The sequence below is a fragment of the Myripristis murdjan genome, chromosome 1 (genome assembly GCF_902150065.1).
Source record: "Myripristis murdjan chromosome 1, fMyrMur1.1, whole genome shotgun sequence".
NCBI lineage: Eukaryota > Metazoa > Chordata > Actinopteri > Holocentriformes > Holocentridae > Myripristis > Myripristis murdjan.
In genome coordinates, this window is record NC_043980.1 from 25310877 (window position 1) to 25326556 (window position 15680).

Here is a 15680-nt window from a genome sequence, read left to right on the forward strand (position 1 = left end):
TTTACTTTTAGCTTTATCTTTTGGAGTATAATGATGGTAAATGGAAAATGATTCGTGCCATGCATTCCCTCAACATACCACAATATCCCTCCGCCTCCTCACCATTGCCATTCATGAGAAACGCACTAACCTCCGGTTAACCTTGTGTCGCTGCATCAATATTTCACTTCGGGCCTCAGTCCTAACCTCCCAATACAAACAGAATCATGCCAACCCGCATGAATAAAATCCCTTCAATACACACGCTGTCAATCACCCGTCGGCGTCTCCTATTGGCTGCTTCGTCCCGCAGGCATCCAACGGGGGGCGGCGGGGGCGGGCCCCAGGCGCTCAGGTTGAGAGGCTCCTTCGCTCTCCCTGTCTATTGTGATAGGGATCCAGCAGGGTCTGCCGCACCCTTTCTGCTCTTGGGGCGGACGGCACAGGTACTGCCGCTGTAAAAGCACGGAAACCAAAGTGCAAACGCAGGGAGTGGAGGACTTTAAACCTGTTGGGACGGAACGGGAAAAAGAAAAAAGGAAAGAAAGAAAGACCCTCTGGAATGGGGCTCCCATAGAGAGACAGAGGAGAGCAGTAAGTAAGCGTAACGTTACATTTTTTTCTTGCCCCCATGTTTTACCTGTTCACCTTTTGTGTTCAAGTACGTTTAGCTAGGTGAGTAGGGGAGGGACGACACGGAGCTTCAACTTGGCAAGGCCTCGAGTCCGGATTTACTTGATAAACAAGTTCAAAGGCATAAAAATGATTTTCTTCAAGAGTTTTTGTCCCATAGCTACATTGTTCTGTGTATTGCTGTACACACGAGGAGGTTTGAACGTTGGGAGTCGGGAGTTGTAGCCCTTGCGCTTGAGCCGGGACTTGTTGTCTGCTGTGTGCGCGTCTCCGTCGGGGGTCGGCTCCCATCCGCCTGCCGCGGCATCCGCGCTGTCTCCAGAGGCAGGATGGAGCCTGGTGTTCATTAACAGCCTGCTCATCCACTTCTGACTTGTGTGTTTTCATGTGAACCAACCCGCCATGTGTCGCAAACTTGGCCAAACATCTTTTGCTCTTTTGTGAAAGCAACTGTGCGAGAATGACTCCCATATAGCTGCTATCATGAAAACCTCCAGATGTCCAAGTTATATCTTGATATGATATGTTAGGTATCATCTTGGATTTTGGATATCATAAAACCGTGATATAGCAAAAATGTTTTCTGGCATCACAGTAGATGAGATGCAGTTTTCTGAACTTAATAGATTATTGTAGCTGTTCCATTATTTGCCTCCACCTGTTTGGTCACCATATACACATTAATCATTATAACATATTTATTCTAAAATCTAAATACAAGACAAGACAAATCTAAAATGTCCAGTAGTCATCCATGCCAAATCGTCACAATATCCATAATCAACGTTGTCATTCAAAGATTTTTAGTTTTATATCTTTGTACGAACCCTACTATACACTTTGTGTACGTGCACGTGGGCTGTAGGTGACTCATACCAGTTAGAAATGATGAAATGCATTATGGTACAGAGTCAGATTTTGACAGGAAAAAGTCATCAGAGCATTTTAAATGTGCGTGCACAGTTAACAGACATATTGCATCACTGGGAAGGCAGAGTCTCCATCCTTCCCTGGAGCTTGGCCTGCATGCATGTAGGTAAATATTATTTGGCACAGTTGGACAGTGACATATTTATCACAGTTAGCTTATGTATTATGAAGAACCTACTGACTGACATGAAATGCTAAACAAGTGTCCTGAGAGAAAGAAAAGATAGTAGGAACTGTGCTTGTATGTTTGTCTCCATTCACTTGAGCGCCAAAATATTTGAAAGCTCTTTATTCATCCACAGCACTATGCTATATGTTTAAGCAAAGTGAAAGTAAACACTGAAGATGCCTCTATGTAGTGCCCTTGAGGAACTGGAAAGCCAAACAGTTTGTTTGTTTTGTTCAAGGTACCTCTAAACCTAGTGGCAACATTATTCTTTTTCTAATACAGATTGGTCTTTGACAGGTATAAATACAACCTGAAAGTATAAATTGTAGCTACAGAGTTCCTTAGAGTGATGTGTATGTCTTTATTATTTATTTATTTATTTATTTTTTGTAAAGGCTTTTGATAAATGATATAATTTTAAAAAGCCGTTCCTTAACATGACAAAGGGGGGACTGTGCGGTTATCACCACTCATCTCTGGTGTCTGTACATGCTTCTGTATGATTAAATGAGCGGCGTGGACTTGAGCTAATCATTATGCACTGTACATCGCCCCTGGTTGGTCCCACCTGTAGAACTGCCCATACTCTTTGTGCAAGACCATTTATTTAAACTCTTTAACTCTCGTAGCAGTCCTTATCAAATATAGTATATATTTTTTCCTCCTTCTCTGTCTCTCACACAGCACCATAACCACAACTACCTCCTCTGCAGACTTCTTGGCTATAGTGAAAGATGTGTGTGGTGTAAATCAGTGCTTGCTGAAGTCGATGTACTAAGCCCTTTTTTGCAAAGAGAGAGAGAGGGAGAGAGAGCGAGAGAGCGAAAGAGAGAGGGAGCGAAAGAGAGAGAGAGCGAAAGAGAGCGAGAGAAGGAGGAGGAGGAAGAGTCATGGGTGTGGCTGCTCTGGTAATGACCGGTTTGCATTCAAATTGGTGTTTACTGATTCAACCCAGTCCATCCACGCACACACACACACACACACACTAATAACATATGATGAATGCAAACATGCGCACACAATCACACACAGACACTTGAAGCCACACAGAAGAAGTTGAAACTGAAACTACCACAGATGTCCTGCTAAACCAGAATTAGAGAAGCACATAGTTGTCAAGAATAAGTTTGTCACTTCTTAATGCAGAGTCACGCACTCACTCCGAGATGAAGCCGTAGTTTACAGACAATGTTGATAAAGTACACTTTGTGTCATTAGAGCACAATGTGTGGTACCGCGAGTGATTACTTGTGGTGGATTGAAAGACTGTACATAGTGACTCAAATATTCTTAAACCTGCTCTCAGTCATATTTGGTTTTGGTGAACTTATCATCTTTGAGGTAATTATGCATTTTTTTTTAAATCACCAAACACACTTATCATCAGACTTTCAGGCTTAAAGGGATGGTTCACCCCTGAAACTAAACTTTGGCCATCAACTACTCACCTTCTTGATAGTAGGAACTCAGTTTTCAAACAGCCATGAAAGAGTTTGTTATCACAACACTGGGTCGACTTTTTTCCAGACAGTAAATGGTGGTTATTTCTTCCCAGATCAATAGAAGTTGAGAATGTCCACAAAGGTACTTCATACGATTCGGGCAGCATGTCACTTTAAAGAGTCCTGTGCTGTGTGCTGTACAACCTGCTACTGTTTTGCAGGTTCTGTGTGTTTCAGGGTACAGCAGCAAGTGTCACGTTCTTGTATCATCAGTGTCTACAGTTTCATCAGTTTCATAATCAGAGAAATTGATCATAGGAGAAACAGCTATAGGGATGAGAGACAGCTAATTGCAGTTGAACAAATTCTAAATTAATGCTGCATCAAAATTAGAGCTACAACTAATGATTGTTTTCATTGCTGGTGAATCCAGTGATATATTTTTTGTGTGTGTGTTTTGTTTTTTGATTAATCGATTCCTAATTTACTCTATAAATAGTGATATTGGGCTTTAAATAAACTTGCCCTTGAAGTTAAAGTGTCAAAAATCATGACAAATACCTCTGGGAGGCAAGGAGAGCCAAAATTTATGTCTCCAGACTGCCTCCTTAGTCTGACCAGCAAGCCAAAAAAAATAAAAAAAATAATAAAAAATATTAATTTTGTAATGATATGAATGGAGAAAAATATGAAAATCTAAAACAATTCACCGATCACTGAAATCGTCACAGACTCATTTTCAAATTGCTAACTGATGAACCAAGTAATCATTTCAGTGCCAGTCAAAATAGTCTTTAGTATTGAATAGACAGAAAAAGGCTGACATAAAGTTGGCAGTGGTATTGGTTTTTTATGTGTCAGCTAGCCAAGCAACATCCGGCTGTAGTGAAAACGATTTACTCCTTTCTGCTGGTTATCTCAAGAGGCAGCGTGTACTAACTGTCCTGGTTGAAGTGATTAATTCAATCTGAGAGAGATTATGTGAGTTTCTATTCACAGTGCAAATGTTGATACTGCCAATATGCTACTCTAAACACCATAAACACACCACACGTCATAAATTGATTCTCCTGGTTTGTCTGTTTGTACACTTTAAGGTGGTTAAGATTATGAAGTACTGCGTGAGTGTGTCTGTGAAGTTTCCTTGAGATCATCCTACATGTTTTTCTTTAGCACACTGTATTTAGCCTTGGCAGTAGGGTTAAAAAAACACCTCAAATATCATTTTAATAGCAGAAATGTGTGTTTGTGTGTCTGGTGTCTCAGTCAGTTGGTCACTAAACTGCACACTGAGCTGCACATGGAACTGGGAGAGAACTAAAAAGATGAAACTTAGTAACTCAGTGTTTATGCCATTAACTGTGAAGGAGGGAGGGCATTGTGTGGGTAGGCTATTTCCTGACATACTAACCGGAATGATTGTTTGCACATAAAAGTGGCAAGTTGTCTCACGGATCTGGGTTCAAAGATCAGTTGTAGTGCCGGAGCTTGATTGACAGCTCGTGTCCTGACAGGATTGGGGCATACAACGGAAGTGGGACAGACTCACCAATGCAGAAGGAGACACATCTGTTACTTCCTCTCTCTGTAAACCACACGCACACAAGAACAAGACACGATATAAGAGTTCCATGAGAAATATCGTGCAAAGTTGCACTTGTGGTTATGCTTTGTCAGTTAAATACATGCACATACCTACACACCACAAACCCTATTGACATTCTTTTTCAGCAAAGTCCCGTCCTTATTTCTAGCTCTTTGGTCCAGTTTCATTTTCACATACTCGTGCACAGAAAGGCCTGTTTCACATTGTTGCCTCAGTCAAACTCTTTCTTGCCATAATATCTTTTCCATCATTCATTCTGTGTCTCACGCTCTCAGTTTCTCCATTTCTTGCTGTTTTTGATTTGGCAACCCCTCCTTCCCCTCACACACCCTTGGTAAGAGAGTAGATCACTGAGGCTCTCTCTCCATGTGTGTGTGTGCGTGTTTGGATTGAGATTGGGTTACATAGCTGGATTGTGTAATTGTGAGGTGTGTCTCGGCTGTAGCGAGCTGCTCTGCTGTTCCATTGTTGAGAGCAGAGCGGCACAGTACAGTATGTGTGAGAGTGTTTTGCTGTGTGTGATTATCACAGGGAATAGGAGAGCATGTACGGGGCAGTGTTGTTGATTCTAAACCCACCATGCGGTCCTTACACGTTTACCGTAAATAGAGGATTAAAGCTCATTGTTGTTGGCCTGATTTTGGGTTTGTCTTTTTTAAATCTGGGCTGGACAGCTGAATTTTGTTCCATGTTGTGGTTACTTTTGCTTACAGAGTCCTAGTTGTAAAACATTCCTTTTTTCTGCTGCACCTTGTTCAGCTGGATAGATGATAGTCAGTTGTCAAGGTAAAAAAAAAATAAAAAAATTATAATGACAACTGGTTTTCACTGCATTTAATGTACAAAAGAATGTCATTAGGGATGGACTGATGTATTGGCAAACTATTGGTATTGGCCCATATTGGCAATATTTCTAACCTGTAGCCTACTATTTCTGCTTTGGATATTTAGCTGATTGCTATTTTTGTGTGCCACTTAACTTTGAAAAGTCTTAAAACAGGCCAGTCCGACTTTGTGTCTCAAAGTCACAGATGATGATCTCACAAATCTCATTGAGTCTCATATCTGCAGCAGGCTGATCAGGGCCTGGATTGATTGTGACTGCTCTCTGACTCTGTAATTAGTTGTTACTCCCATCTCAGCAATTAAATGAGTGACTTATTTGCAAGGTGTGTTTGAAATCACCAGTGACACCTGTTGCACAAGTGAGATTCATTTTGACTGAGATTGTGATTGGTGGAGATAATCATACATCACTGAACTGTTTAAGGAAGAGTTTTAAAATGGCTGCATTCCATTGGGCGCAGGGTTGGCCCAGTTTTTCCCGTAAGCAGGTATGGGAGTCTTTGAGGCGTCCCGGTAGCTCACTGGACAAGAGGGCATACCATGTGTTAAGGCAGAGTCTTGATGGTAGCGTCCTGGTTTGCGTCCAAACCTGAGGCCATTTGCTGCATGTCACCCCCTCTCTTTCCCCCGCCTTTCCTGTCTCTCTCTCCTGCGACTGTCAAATAAAGCAGAAATGCCCAAAATAATTTTAAAAAAGCAGGCATTGGAGTTGTAAACCACCAATCAAGCATGAACTTGTCAACTGGTTTAGAAATTATGTGATATTGTGTCCCAGGTGAAAGGTGAAAGTAACAACGGCATAGTCATATTTTAAACCCATCATGTTTTGCATACATATGCATCCTTGTTAATGCCCGTTACACGTGCCACCTTGTTCAAGTGAGGGAAGCAGCTCATGATCTACATGGCATGCTGCCGGTGTATTTGATGTACAAAAACGGCATGGCCCCTGGCTGAGGTTATGAAATAACATGTTTTGCACCTGCATATGTACCACAGTTCTACTCATATCTATCACTGTTGGCCCTTAAAGAATCGTGATGGGTTTCATCCCAAAATTAGTTGTCTGCCTTCTGAAAAAAATGTTACCGCTTCTCTGTCAAAGCAGTTATTGGCATGAAAGTGAAACTCACTATTTAATATCAACAAATTCATTAGCAGACTTGTGTGATCTAAAATAGTATCATCAGGGTTTTTTGTTCTGATGAGTGAACACAGATTGTTTTAATGTATGGTATTCTGGAGTTATGTCCTTCATCTTTGAGTGTCTGTTTAAACATAACTCTATTTCTCAACAGATTCAAGAGGAGGAGCCTGTGTCACAAACAGCATAAAGGCTCAGACGTCAAGCTGGATGCTTCAGTGGCCAGCTTGTCGGGGTGATGGTACGCCGATCTCCAGCTCTCCAGTAGGGCGGCGGGTCTGAATGCCACCCTAGTTCCACTCCACGACTTCATATCCGAGCTGGCTAAAGGGCCTCTCTGACCCCAACCTCTCTTAACCTGTCCCACCGTCTGATAACTCAAGATGGTTACTAATAACACAATGCAGTGCTACGACAACGAATCTGTCAAATTTTTCTATGACCATAGTAACAAAACCATCAGCCACTACTGGCGTCGCCGTGACTATGTGATCGTCAGTATGGGCATGACGGTGTGTTTCATTGTTATCTTTTCCAACATTCTGGTCATAGCAGCCATTATCAGAAACCGACGCTTTCACTTCCCCATCTACTACCTGTTGGGCAACCTGGCTGCTGCAGACTTATTCTCAGGTACTGACTATACTATATATATATATATATATATATATATATATATATGTGTGTGTGTGTGTGTGTGTGTGTGTGTGTGTTAAGCGTTACGATTGTCTGCAGACACATCTAAAGATATCTTTGCAGTGTCTTTGAAATGTCTTTGTAAGAGCCTCAAGATGTGTTGGTTCTTTCATAAGATGCTTTCAGTTTCATCAAGTATTCAGTGTAATGAATTAATTAGATTTTAACTCCTAAGGGTTTTCACATATTTTGCAAAATGTCCAACAGATTCATCTAGTCTTACCTTAAAATATAATAAACTAGCTCTTTTGCACAAAGTCAACAAGTTAATCTAACTAGTTAAAGTTCCCATGAAATGACCTCACATGACCTCTGCTTCCTGCACAAGTATGTTAAATAGTGACATCATCCTGCACTAGTGGGTCTAAATTAAAATTTCAATTTCAACCTTCACAAATCTTTAATCATCCTCTTTCACCCGCCTATCCCTTCAAATAACAGTTGTGTTTCTCTCCCAGACTGATATCCTATTGGTTTGCACTTGTGAATGATCCTTCCCTGTACTGTGTCCCACCCAAACATCCTGTTTCAGCAGGAAATACATAAAATCAAGAAAGTAAAGAGTCCATCTCAATTAAATAAATAAAAAGCCTGTAATCTTTCTCTAAATAATCTTTTAAGTATCACTGGTTTTGTTGTAGCATTTACATCACACTTTTTTACTTCAAATAGTCATGGTTAAATCAAAATATTAATTATGCAAAATGTGTACATGTGCAGACACAAGTTCTGTAAACAGAAATTTGGCAAACATTTTGGCTTAAAGGTCATATTTAAATCCAGAAATGAAAGGGCTCACATATATAAATACACAGCTGAATAGTGAGCAGTCCTCTAACCACTCTAACCATTTGAAAGTCAGGCAAAAGCGCAAACAGTTTCCATGCGTGGTTTACACCGCACTTCAACATCAGACAGTCTGAGTCATTTCTGTGTGCGGTTTTAATGCTTCCTTTGTACCTGGAATTTCCACTCAGGTGAAATAAAGCGTGTCACTGACATGTACGGTAACCCTAACCCTAACCCACTGGAACACAAATTTGTTGTTAGTGAGAAGAACGCTGCACCACTTACCAAGCGTCTTACCTTTTCTCTAAGTTTATTATACTTGTGAAAGGCCGTCTTGGTGAAATATTTTTGGCTAGGCAGCTGGTACTGGCGATCCAACTTTTCAGTCATTTCCCTGAATTAACTTTTTTCCACCGTGTGAAGCGGCATCATACCTTAGGTGAGATAGTGGCAGTGGTGCAGTCCACCTTGCGCTGTCTCTTTTATATTTTGCTGATTTAGCGAATGAAGCGATTGTTGGCTGGTGGTGGTTTGTGTTGGAGATGGCCGTTCCCTCCCGAGCTGATACCAAGTGAAGTCGAGCAAACTGTGCTGGGTGATGGACTATGAGATGAGACTGCAAATTTGTGGTGTCGCCGTGCTCAATCACAGATGGTTTCATTTAAATCCTTTTGCTCACCATTTTCTACAATGTTAAAGTGACAATACAGAAAATTGGAGAGCTAGCATTTTTCTTTGAAACAAAACCCTCCATGTCTGCATATTATAGCATGCATACCTACATCATGCTGCATCGTTCTGTGTGCCTTTTCTTTCAAAATAAAAGTATGAAGATGCCGTAACAGATGTCCAGTATTTGATATTGTGAAAAATATCGCAAATGATGGCAAATAGCGCAATATTTAATAATAATGAATATTAAACCTACCACACACTTAACTGTAACATCAATGTTCACGTTTGCAGTTGTTTTAAACCGCACCCCCAGTGACTTCTCTATTGTATTGCAACTATGTTCATCCTTCAAATTACTAATTTCTCTTACTTGAATTTTAATTCTTTTACAGTAGCTTAAAAATGAAGTAACTGAACTTGCAACTTAGGGAAGGATCATTTTGACTCAACTGACAAAAACACACATAATAAGCATGATATTTATGCGATTTCAATTATTAGAGCTTCAACACAATGTTTAATAGTGTCCTCTTCCCTGTGGAGCAACATTAAGTAGCTCTGTGTTTGGATTTCTTTTTAATGAAACCCTGTTTGTCCCATCCTCAGGTATCTCCTACCTCCACATGATGTTTCATACTGGTCCCTGGACCATCAAGCTGTCCATAAGGCAGTGGTTTGTGCGCCAGGGCCTGCTTGATACCAGCCTCACAGCCTCAGTGGTCAACCTGCTGGCTGTGGCAGTAGAGCGCCACCAAACCATCTTTACTATGCAGCTGCACAGTACGATGACCAAGCGTCGTGTGGTAATGCTCATCTGCGGCATCTGGGCTTTGGCAATCATCATGGGCCAGATTCCCAACATGGGCTGGAACTGTATGTGCGACTTAGAAGATTGCTCCACCATGGCACCCCTGTATAGCCGCAGCTACCTGGTGTTCTGGGCTGTGCTCAACCTGCTGACTTTCACCATCATGCTGATTGTCTACACCAGGATATTTCTGTATGTGAGGCACAAGAGTCAAAGGATGTCACAGCACACCACCCAGATAAGACACAAGGAGACGGTGGTTAACCTGATGAAGACTGTGTCCTTGATTCTGGGTGAGAGAGAGCATGCAGACACATTATTTGCACGCATCATGTACAGTAATAAAGACCAATGCATACTTGTAAGATGACTCATGTTACTCAATTCATAAGAGACCTGTGTAATTATTTTACCCATGCGATGCTACATAAATGGGGCATCTGCTGCTGCCTTGGTGCATGTCTGGGTTATGCAAGTAGTGGGAGAATGGGGTTTGTACATTTTTGCTTGAGCGTGTCACTTGAAAAAAGGTAGCGATTTCATCAAAGTTGACAGGGGTCGTCCTTAGAGGAGCATGAATGTGCTTTCCACATTTCATGGAAATCCAACCACAAGATTTTGTGATATCAAATTTGACATTTTGTCCTGTGGATGACTTTAGACTAAAGCTAATATCATCAAAATAAAGAGAATCTCCTTTAGGGAGTGTGAATGCACTTGCAGAATGTCATGACAATACAGCTTTCTGTAAATTTGATTTGATTTAGATTTTTGGCCTCATGGTGATGCTAGCTAAAAGGTCAAGAGTTTGGCCATGTTAAAAGAGGTCATCCTCTGGATCAATATGCCAATCAGATTTAATATTAATCTGCATTGTGCAGTCCAGTCAATACATTTTGAAATAGCAAATCTGACTTTTTTGTGTGACTAGAGGTTGTGAGGTCACGAAAATGAACAGGGATCAGTCCCTGGGGCCATGAATGTGCTCAACAAATGTTGTAGCATTCTGTAGGTTGTAGGATATCACAGTCTCCCACTGTTCATTCCCACAAGGTGGCACTCAGTTTTTCACGCCTGTGCGCGCACACAGGCTGTCATGCAGGTTCATCTCATCAGCTTGCCTAAACCAGACTGCACTCCCCTACATTCACTCCTTCCCTCCCTCCCTCTCCTGCTGTTTCTTCTATTTTCTGTTGATCTAGCCTCTCTTGATTGCTTCTCTTCTCTCTTCCCACCCTCCCATTTTTTTATGTTCTTGCATTTTTAAGTTTTGATTAAATTCCTTAAGTTTGAAAACATTACAACACTTCCCTCTTCTCTCACTCAAAGCATTGAGCTTCTCTGGCATGTAAAGAGGGTGCAGACGCTCTGAGCATGCCCTGACAGAACTGCATAGTTCAACCACCATGACACAAAATACTCCCTCATCGCCTCTCTCCTACCCATATGACACCACTGTGTGGGGTGGTGCCTTTTCACATTTCCATCTGTAGCTTATAAGTGTGCATAAATTAGTACCAAACAAGGTGTGTGTGTGTGTGTGTGTGTGTGTGTGTGTGTGTGTGTGTGTGTGTGTGTGTGTGTGTGTGTGTGTGTGTGTGTGTGTGTGTGTGTGTGTGTGTGTGTGTGTGTGTGTGTGTGTGTGTGTGTGTGTGTGTGTGTGTGTGTGTGTGTGTGTGTGCATTATGAATTCCAGAGCTGCCTAATCGAGTATTATGATAATGAAATGTGATCTTACAGACTAAACCAGTGCAGTCCACACGCTGACATGTTATGTGTGTGTATATGTGTGTGTGTGCACGTGCTCATGTGTATATTGTACTGTATACAGAGGAATGGAGGAATTTACAGTACATTCTCTCTCCCCCTTGGCAACTCCCTACTTCTCTACATTCTTCTCTACCACTCTGCCTGTCTATTTATTTATATTATTATATCCTTTCTCCTCTGAGCAACTTTTTGTTCACCTCTTTTCCCTTTTGTCCTGTTTTTTTTTTTTTTGTTGTTGTTGTTGTTGTTGTTTTTGTTTTCCCCAATCCATGTCATTACCCTGGGCTTACCCTCATGTATGTATTTTATCTCCCTCCATGCTCCCAACACCAACACCCCCTCCCCTCCTCCAACAGGCTGTTTTGTGATCTGCTGGACGCCTGGCTTGGTGGTGCTGCTGCTCGACGGTCTGGGCTGTGACAGATGCCAAGTACTGCGATACGAGAAGTACTGCCTGGTGCTGGCGGAGTGCAACTCCCTCGTCAACCCCATCATCTACTCCTTCAGGGACAAAGACATGAGGAAGACTTTCAAGAAACTCCTGTGCTGCCTATGTCGACAGGGCGACGATGACTTGGGGGAGTCAAAAGTTCGTTTTAACACGCTGGAGCATGAGGTATTGTCTGAGAGCAATGGAGGTGATGATAGCGACCACAAACATAACCACCACTCCCTCTAAGGACGGCAGTTGTTAACACAGTAAACCCCTGAAACTGACTGTGTGTGCAAAAACACTACAATGATCACCACTATAACTGCTGTCACAATAGGTGACCATGACTGTCCCAAGTCAAACAGTAATCACTGCTTGAGAGCTATGGCATGACAAATTGACAGTTTAATGTACCATGAATAATGCTAATGTTCACATGACCGCAAACAAGTATTATGACATGACAACAATCACTATCAGAAGTGAAAACACTGGCGCTAGCCCTGACAAAACAGATCAAACTTTAGAAGAAAAAGAAAAACAGTTATGATTGACTGTTTAAAAGATGTGTATGCGGTGTTAGAAGGTAGCACAACTGTAAAATTAACAGCTCCATTTTTTTGCATTCTCTGCTTAGACCACATGAAATGTGTTCACTTCCTGTTTTTTAGCATAAGGTGCATCACCACATTGTAGTTCTGCCTGTTGGCATCAAGGTGTTGCGTAGAGAATTGCTGAACAAATATTTAATGCGCACACTTAAAGTTAGAAAATCATCAAGCTGCTTTCTGTCATGTGAATGTACTGTACACTCGTGTCCAGTTGGTTGCTGCTTGTTTGACTTCAACCAAATTTCAGGGGCAGAAGTGCACGCGGTATTTTGCCCATGCAAGGCTGTTGGAACTATGCACAACTAACCACTACATATCTAAAGTCCCTATATCAGTGCACGTTACAGGAAGTGCTACACATGATCAAATGAACAAAGAAATGAGCACACAGAATCTGGCTGTTGTAGAGGTGCTCCTCCTGAATACCTACTAATCTGTCATGCACTGACAGAGATCTTTTCTTCTGCGGTTAAAGTCCATGCCACCAAGCTTCAGAACAGTAAGAAAATGGTGCACTAGCACATGTACCTGCACATTATAAGAGAAGAGCTTTGCAGCTCTTGAGGCTGTAACGAAGGCACATTTCCTGTGATCTGTACTTGAGGCTTCTTTTGTACTGTTACGTGTATAGACTGGTGTTGATAAGTTTGTTCTATTCATGTGGTTTGAGACACTTACTCACAGCCTTTGTCTTACACAATCACTCAATCAAAAGGAATTTCCTGCGAATGACAATTTCACAAGATTGTATCTGTGATCTCTGTGATTTTGTTGTTTTTTTTTTTGTCATTTCATATGATCCTGTGCACCTTTATGTGTATGATGACTAAGGATGCCACTTTCTAACAGAAAAAAACCTGGCAAAACATCAAGGATTGGCTATGATCAAGTCCCACTGGAGTCATACTAAATCAGTGCCTGAGAACTCCTGTCTCACAGTGCCCTATATTGAACTAAAGACAGTTATTTGGACTTGTCCAAATGCCTGTCTCTTTCGCAATATTTCCTTTTTTCTATATCTAATGCAATATTTGTATGCAATTTGTCCTGTTGCTAGTGTTTGTGTTAGATTGTGTGCTGGCTCTGTACACTCTTAAACCAGTCCAGATGTGTGCTGGTGGTTACAGTGGGTCATGCTCCTCGCCATGTTTCCTCTGACTTGTTGCTTTGGCATGTGTGTATGTTAGAGGCATGCTTTCTCTCATTCATATAGCCACACTGACATGAAAACACACACACACAGGCAGCCTCTTAACTCTGTCATTACTTCTAGGAACGCAGAACAGTAAAGAGCGAGTGTAGGTTTGTGTGTGTGCATGTGTGTACATGCATATCTGAGTGTGTGGGCTGACTCAACAGGAAGTTGTTTTCCATACTTGCATGGGCTGTTTGTGACAATACAGTTGCCAAAGAGGCAAAGGACAATGGCATAATGTTGGATGATGAGAATTTTTTTTTTTAATTTGCTCACGTACCCAGCATGTTCTGATGCTGTGTGTTGTGATATGCAGTCACACACAATAAAAGGGAAGTTACACCTTTGCGGATATTGCCGCTTATTAAGTCATTACTGTAGCTATCAGTACTCTGAAAGGGAATGTCAATACAGGAAGCTATTAAAGGGATATACTATATGCGAACTATACTCTTTGTCGTCAGATAAATTTCCTTGTTCATACTGCTTTTCATATTATCAGCCTGCTGTTGATATTGTAAGTTTTGAAATTTCAGCGTTTTCACATTATTTTTTTGTTTTATTTTTATACAAAAATTGTTTCAGCCAAAATCAATAAATAAACAGGTTTAAATCTGCCTATGTCTGTTGTTTGTTATGTCTGCCCGCTCGCTGTGTGTGCTTTCTGCAGTGATTGCCTTGATGTGATGATCATCCGCCTGCTCCAAATGCAAATTTTAGCAGTCGGTGTCAGACTGAGTTGAAACACTCCATATCTCAGTAATAAATATGTCTTTTAACTAGCATGCCTTTTCCTCTCAACCCATTTTCCCTGTTTTTTGCTAGTTTGGAAATGACTAACATGTTTTCTCTTTTCTTTTTCACTGTTCTTTACCTTCTACTGCACCTAACCCCCCTTTCTTCAACTCCCATCATTTTTCTTCTTCCCTTGCCTCTCCTTATTTCTCTCTCTGACCTGCACCCTTTCTGTCTCTCCACCCCTCTGTAGCCCTCTAAGGCTCGTAGCTCTGACCTGGAAGACAAGACTAATGGGACCTCTCTTATCCTGGATGGCGCAGAGGACATCCAGGCCTGCTCTGAAAGCTGAAAGGAACCCAAACTAAGATGAACGTTTACAGCCCACGCTCAAGGCACGCATACACACACACACACACACACACACACACACACACACACACACACACACACACGACATTGACATCCACTGATCTGTGTATGGACACACATGCCTTACCAAGTGTTCTTTTACAACCAGTAGATCACCACTCTGACAGGATCAAAAAGTGGTTGCTGTGTTTTTTTTTCTCCTCTTTAAAATCCCATTGAATTATTCTATAATGCTGATCAAGAAATGTGATGCCTTAATGTACCTCATAAATGCATCTATATTATATCATTGGAAAGCTGACACTGCTATTGCTCATATGAGCCCAAAACATGTGTCAGTCAGATAAACACAAATGGCACTGATGCTCAAGGAGGAAACTGTTTTCCCTCACCAGGCCTTAACTAAACACAGTATTCCTCCTGGGTTTGTTGCGCCTGTTAGGATTTTTAGAGCCATAAGGCACATGTAAAGTCATGTTACTTTTTTCCTGTTTGAAGTCAATGAATACTATTTCAACTTGGGCACAAATCCTATCACTGGATCTGCAATTTTATGGATGACATATTTTCTTGATTTTCTTTTATTGTGTAAATATTACACTGAATGCACTGGCTTGTGACATAACATATGAGCTCCATTGCGTCCGAATGCTCTGCCAGTTAAACACTGCAGTAGATAACCAAACTCATAACAAGCAGCTGAAACAACAGTGTGGGCATCATAAGCTGATCCTCCTTCAAAATCTGGTTATTTCACTGTGGTTTTATTGTTTTTGAAGACTGTATGCTGGTTCTATGGTATTTTACACCATGAATGTTGTTTTATATTTTCTATGATTCGCACATG

General features: G+C 41.4%; 1 protein-coding gene across 1 annotated transcript; it reads left to right on the forward strand.

Moving 5' to 3' along the window:
* The first annotated feature begins 376 nt into the window (after positions 1 to 376).
* lpar2b (lysophosphatidic acid receptor 2b) lies at positions 377 to 14916 on the forward strand. Its single transcript, XM_030053949.1, has 5 exons — positions 377 to 573; positions 6904 to 7382; positions 9516 to 10010; positions 11844 to 12103; positions 14715 to 14916. The coding sequence occupies exons 2-5, from the start codon at positions 7133 to 7135 to the stop codon at positions 14811 to 14813; spliced, it is 1104 nt and encodes a 367-aa protein (XP_029909809.1). The 5' UTR covers positions 377 to 573; positions 6904 to 7132; the 3' UTR covers positions 14814 to 14916.
* Positions 14917 to 15680: the final 764 nt, after the last annotated feature.

Excerpts from the sequence above, each read along its gene's own strand:
- lpar2b (XM_030053949.1), top strand. The coding sequence starts at position 7,133 with ATGGTTACTAATAACACAATGCAGTGCTACGACAACGAATCTGTCAAA. Across the intron at positions 10,011-11,843 it reads GACTGTGTCCTTGATTCTGG|GCTGTTTTGTGATCTGCTGG; the intron begins GTGAGAGAGAGC and ends CTCCTCCAACAG. Across the intron at positions 12,104-14,714 it reads TTAACACGCTGGAGCATGAG|CCCTCTAAGGCTCGTAGCTC; the intron begins GTATTGTCTGAG and ends ACCCCTCTGTAG.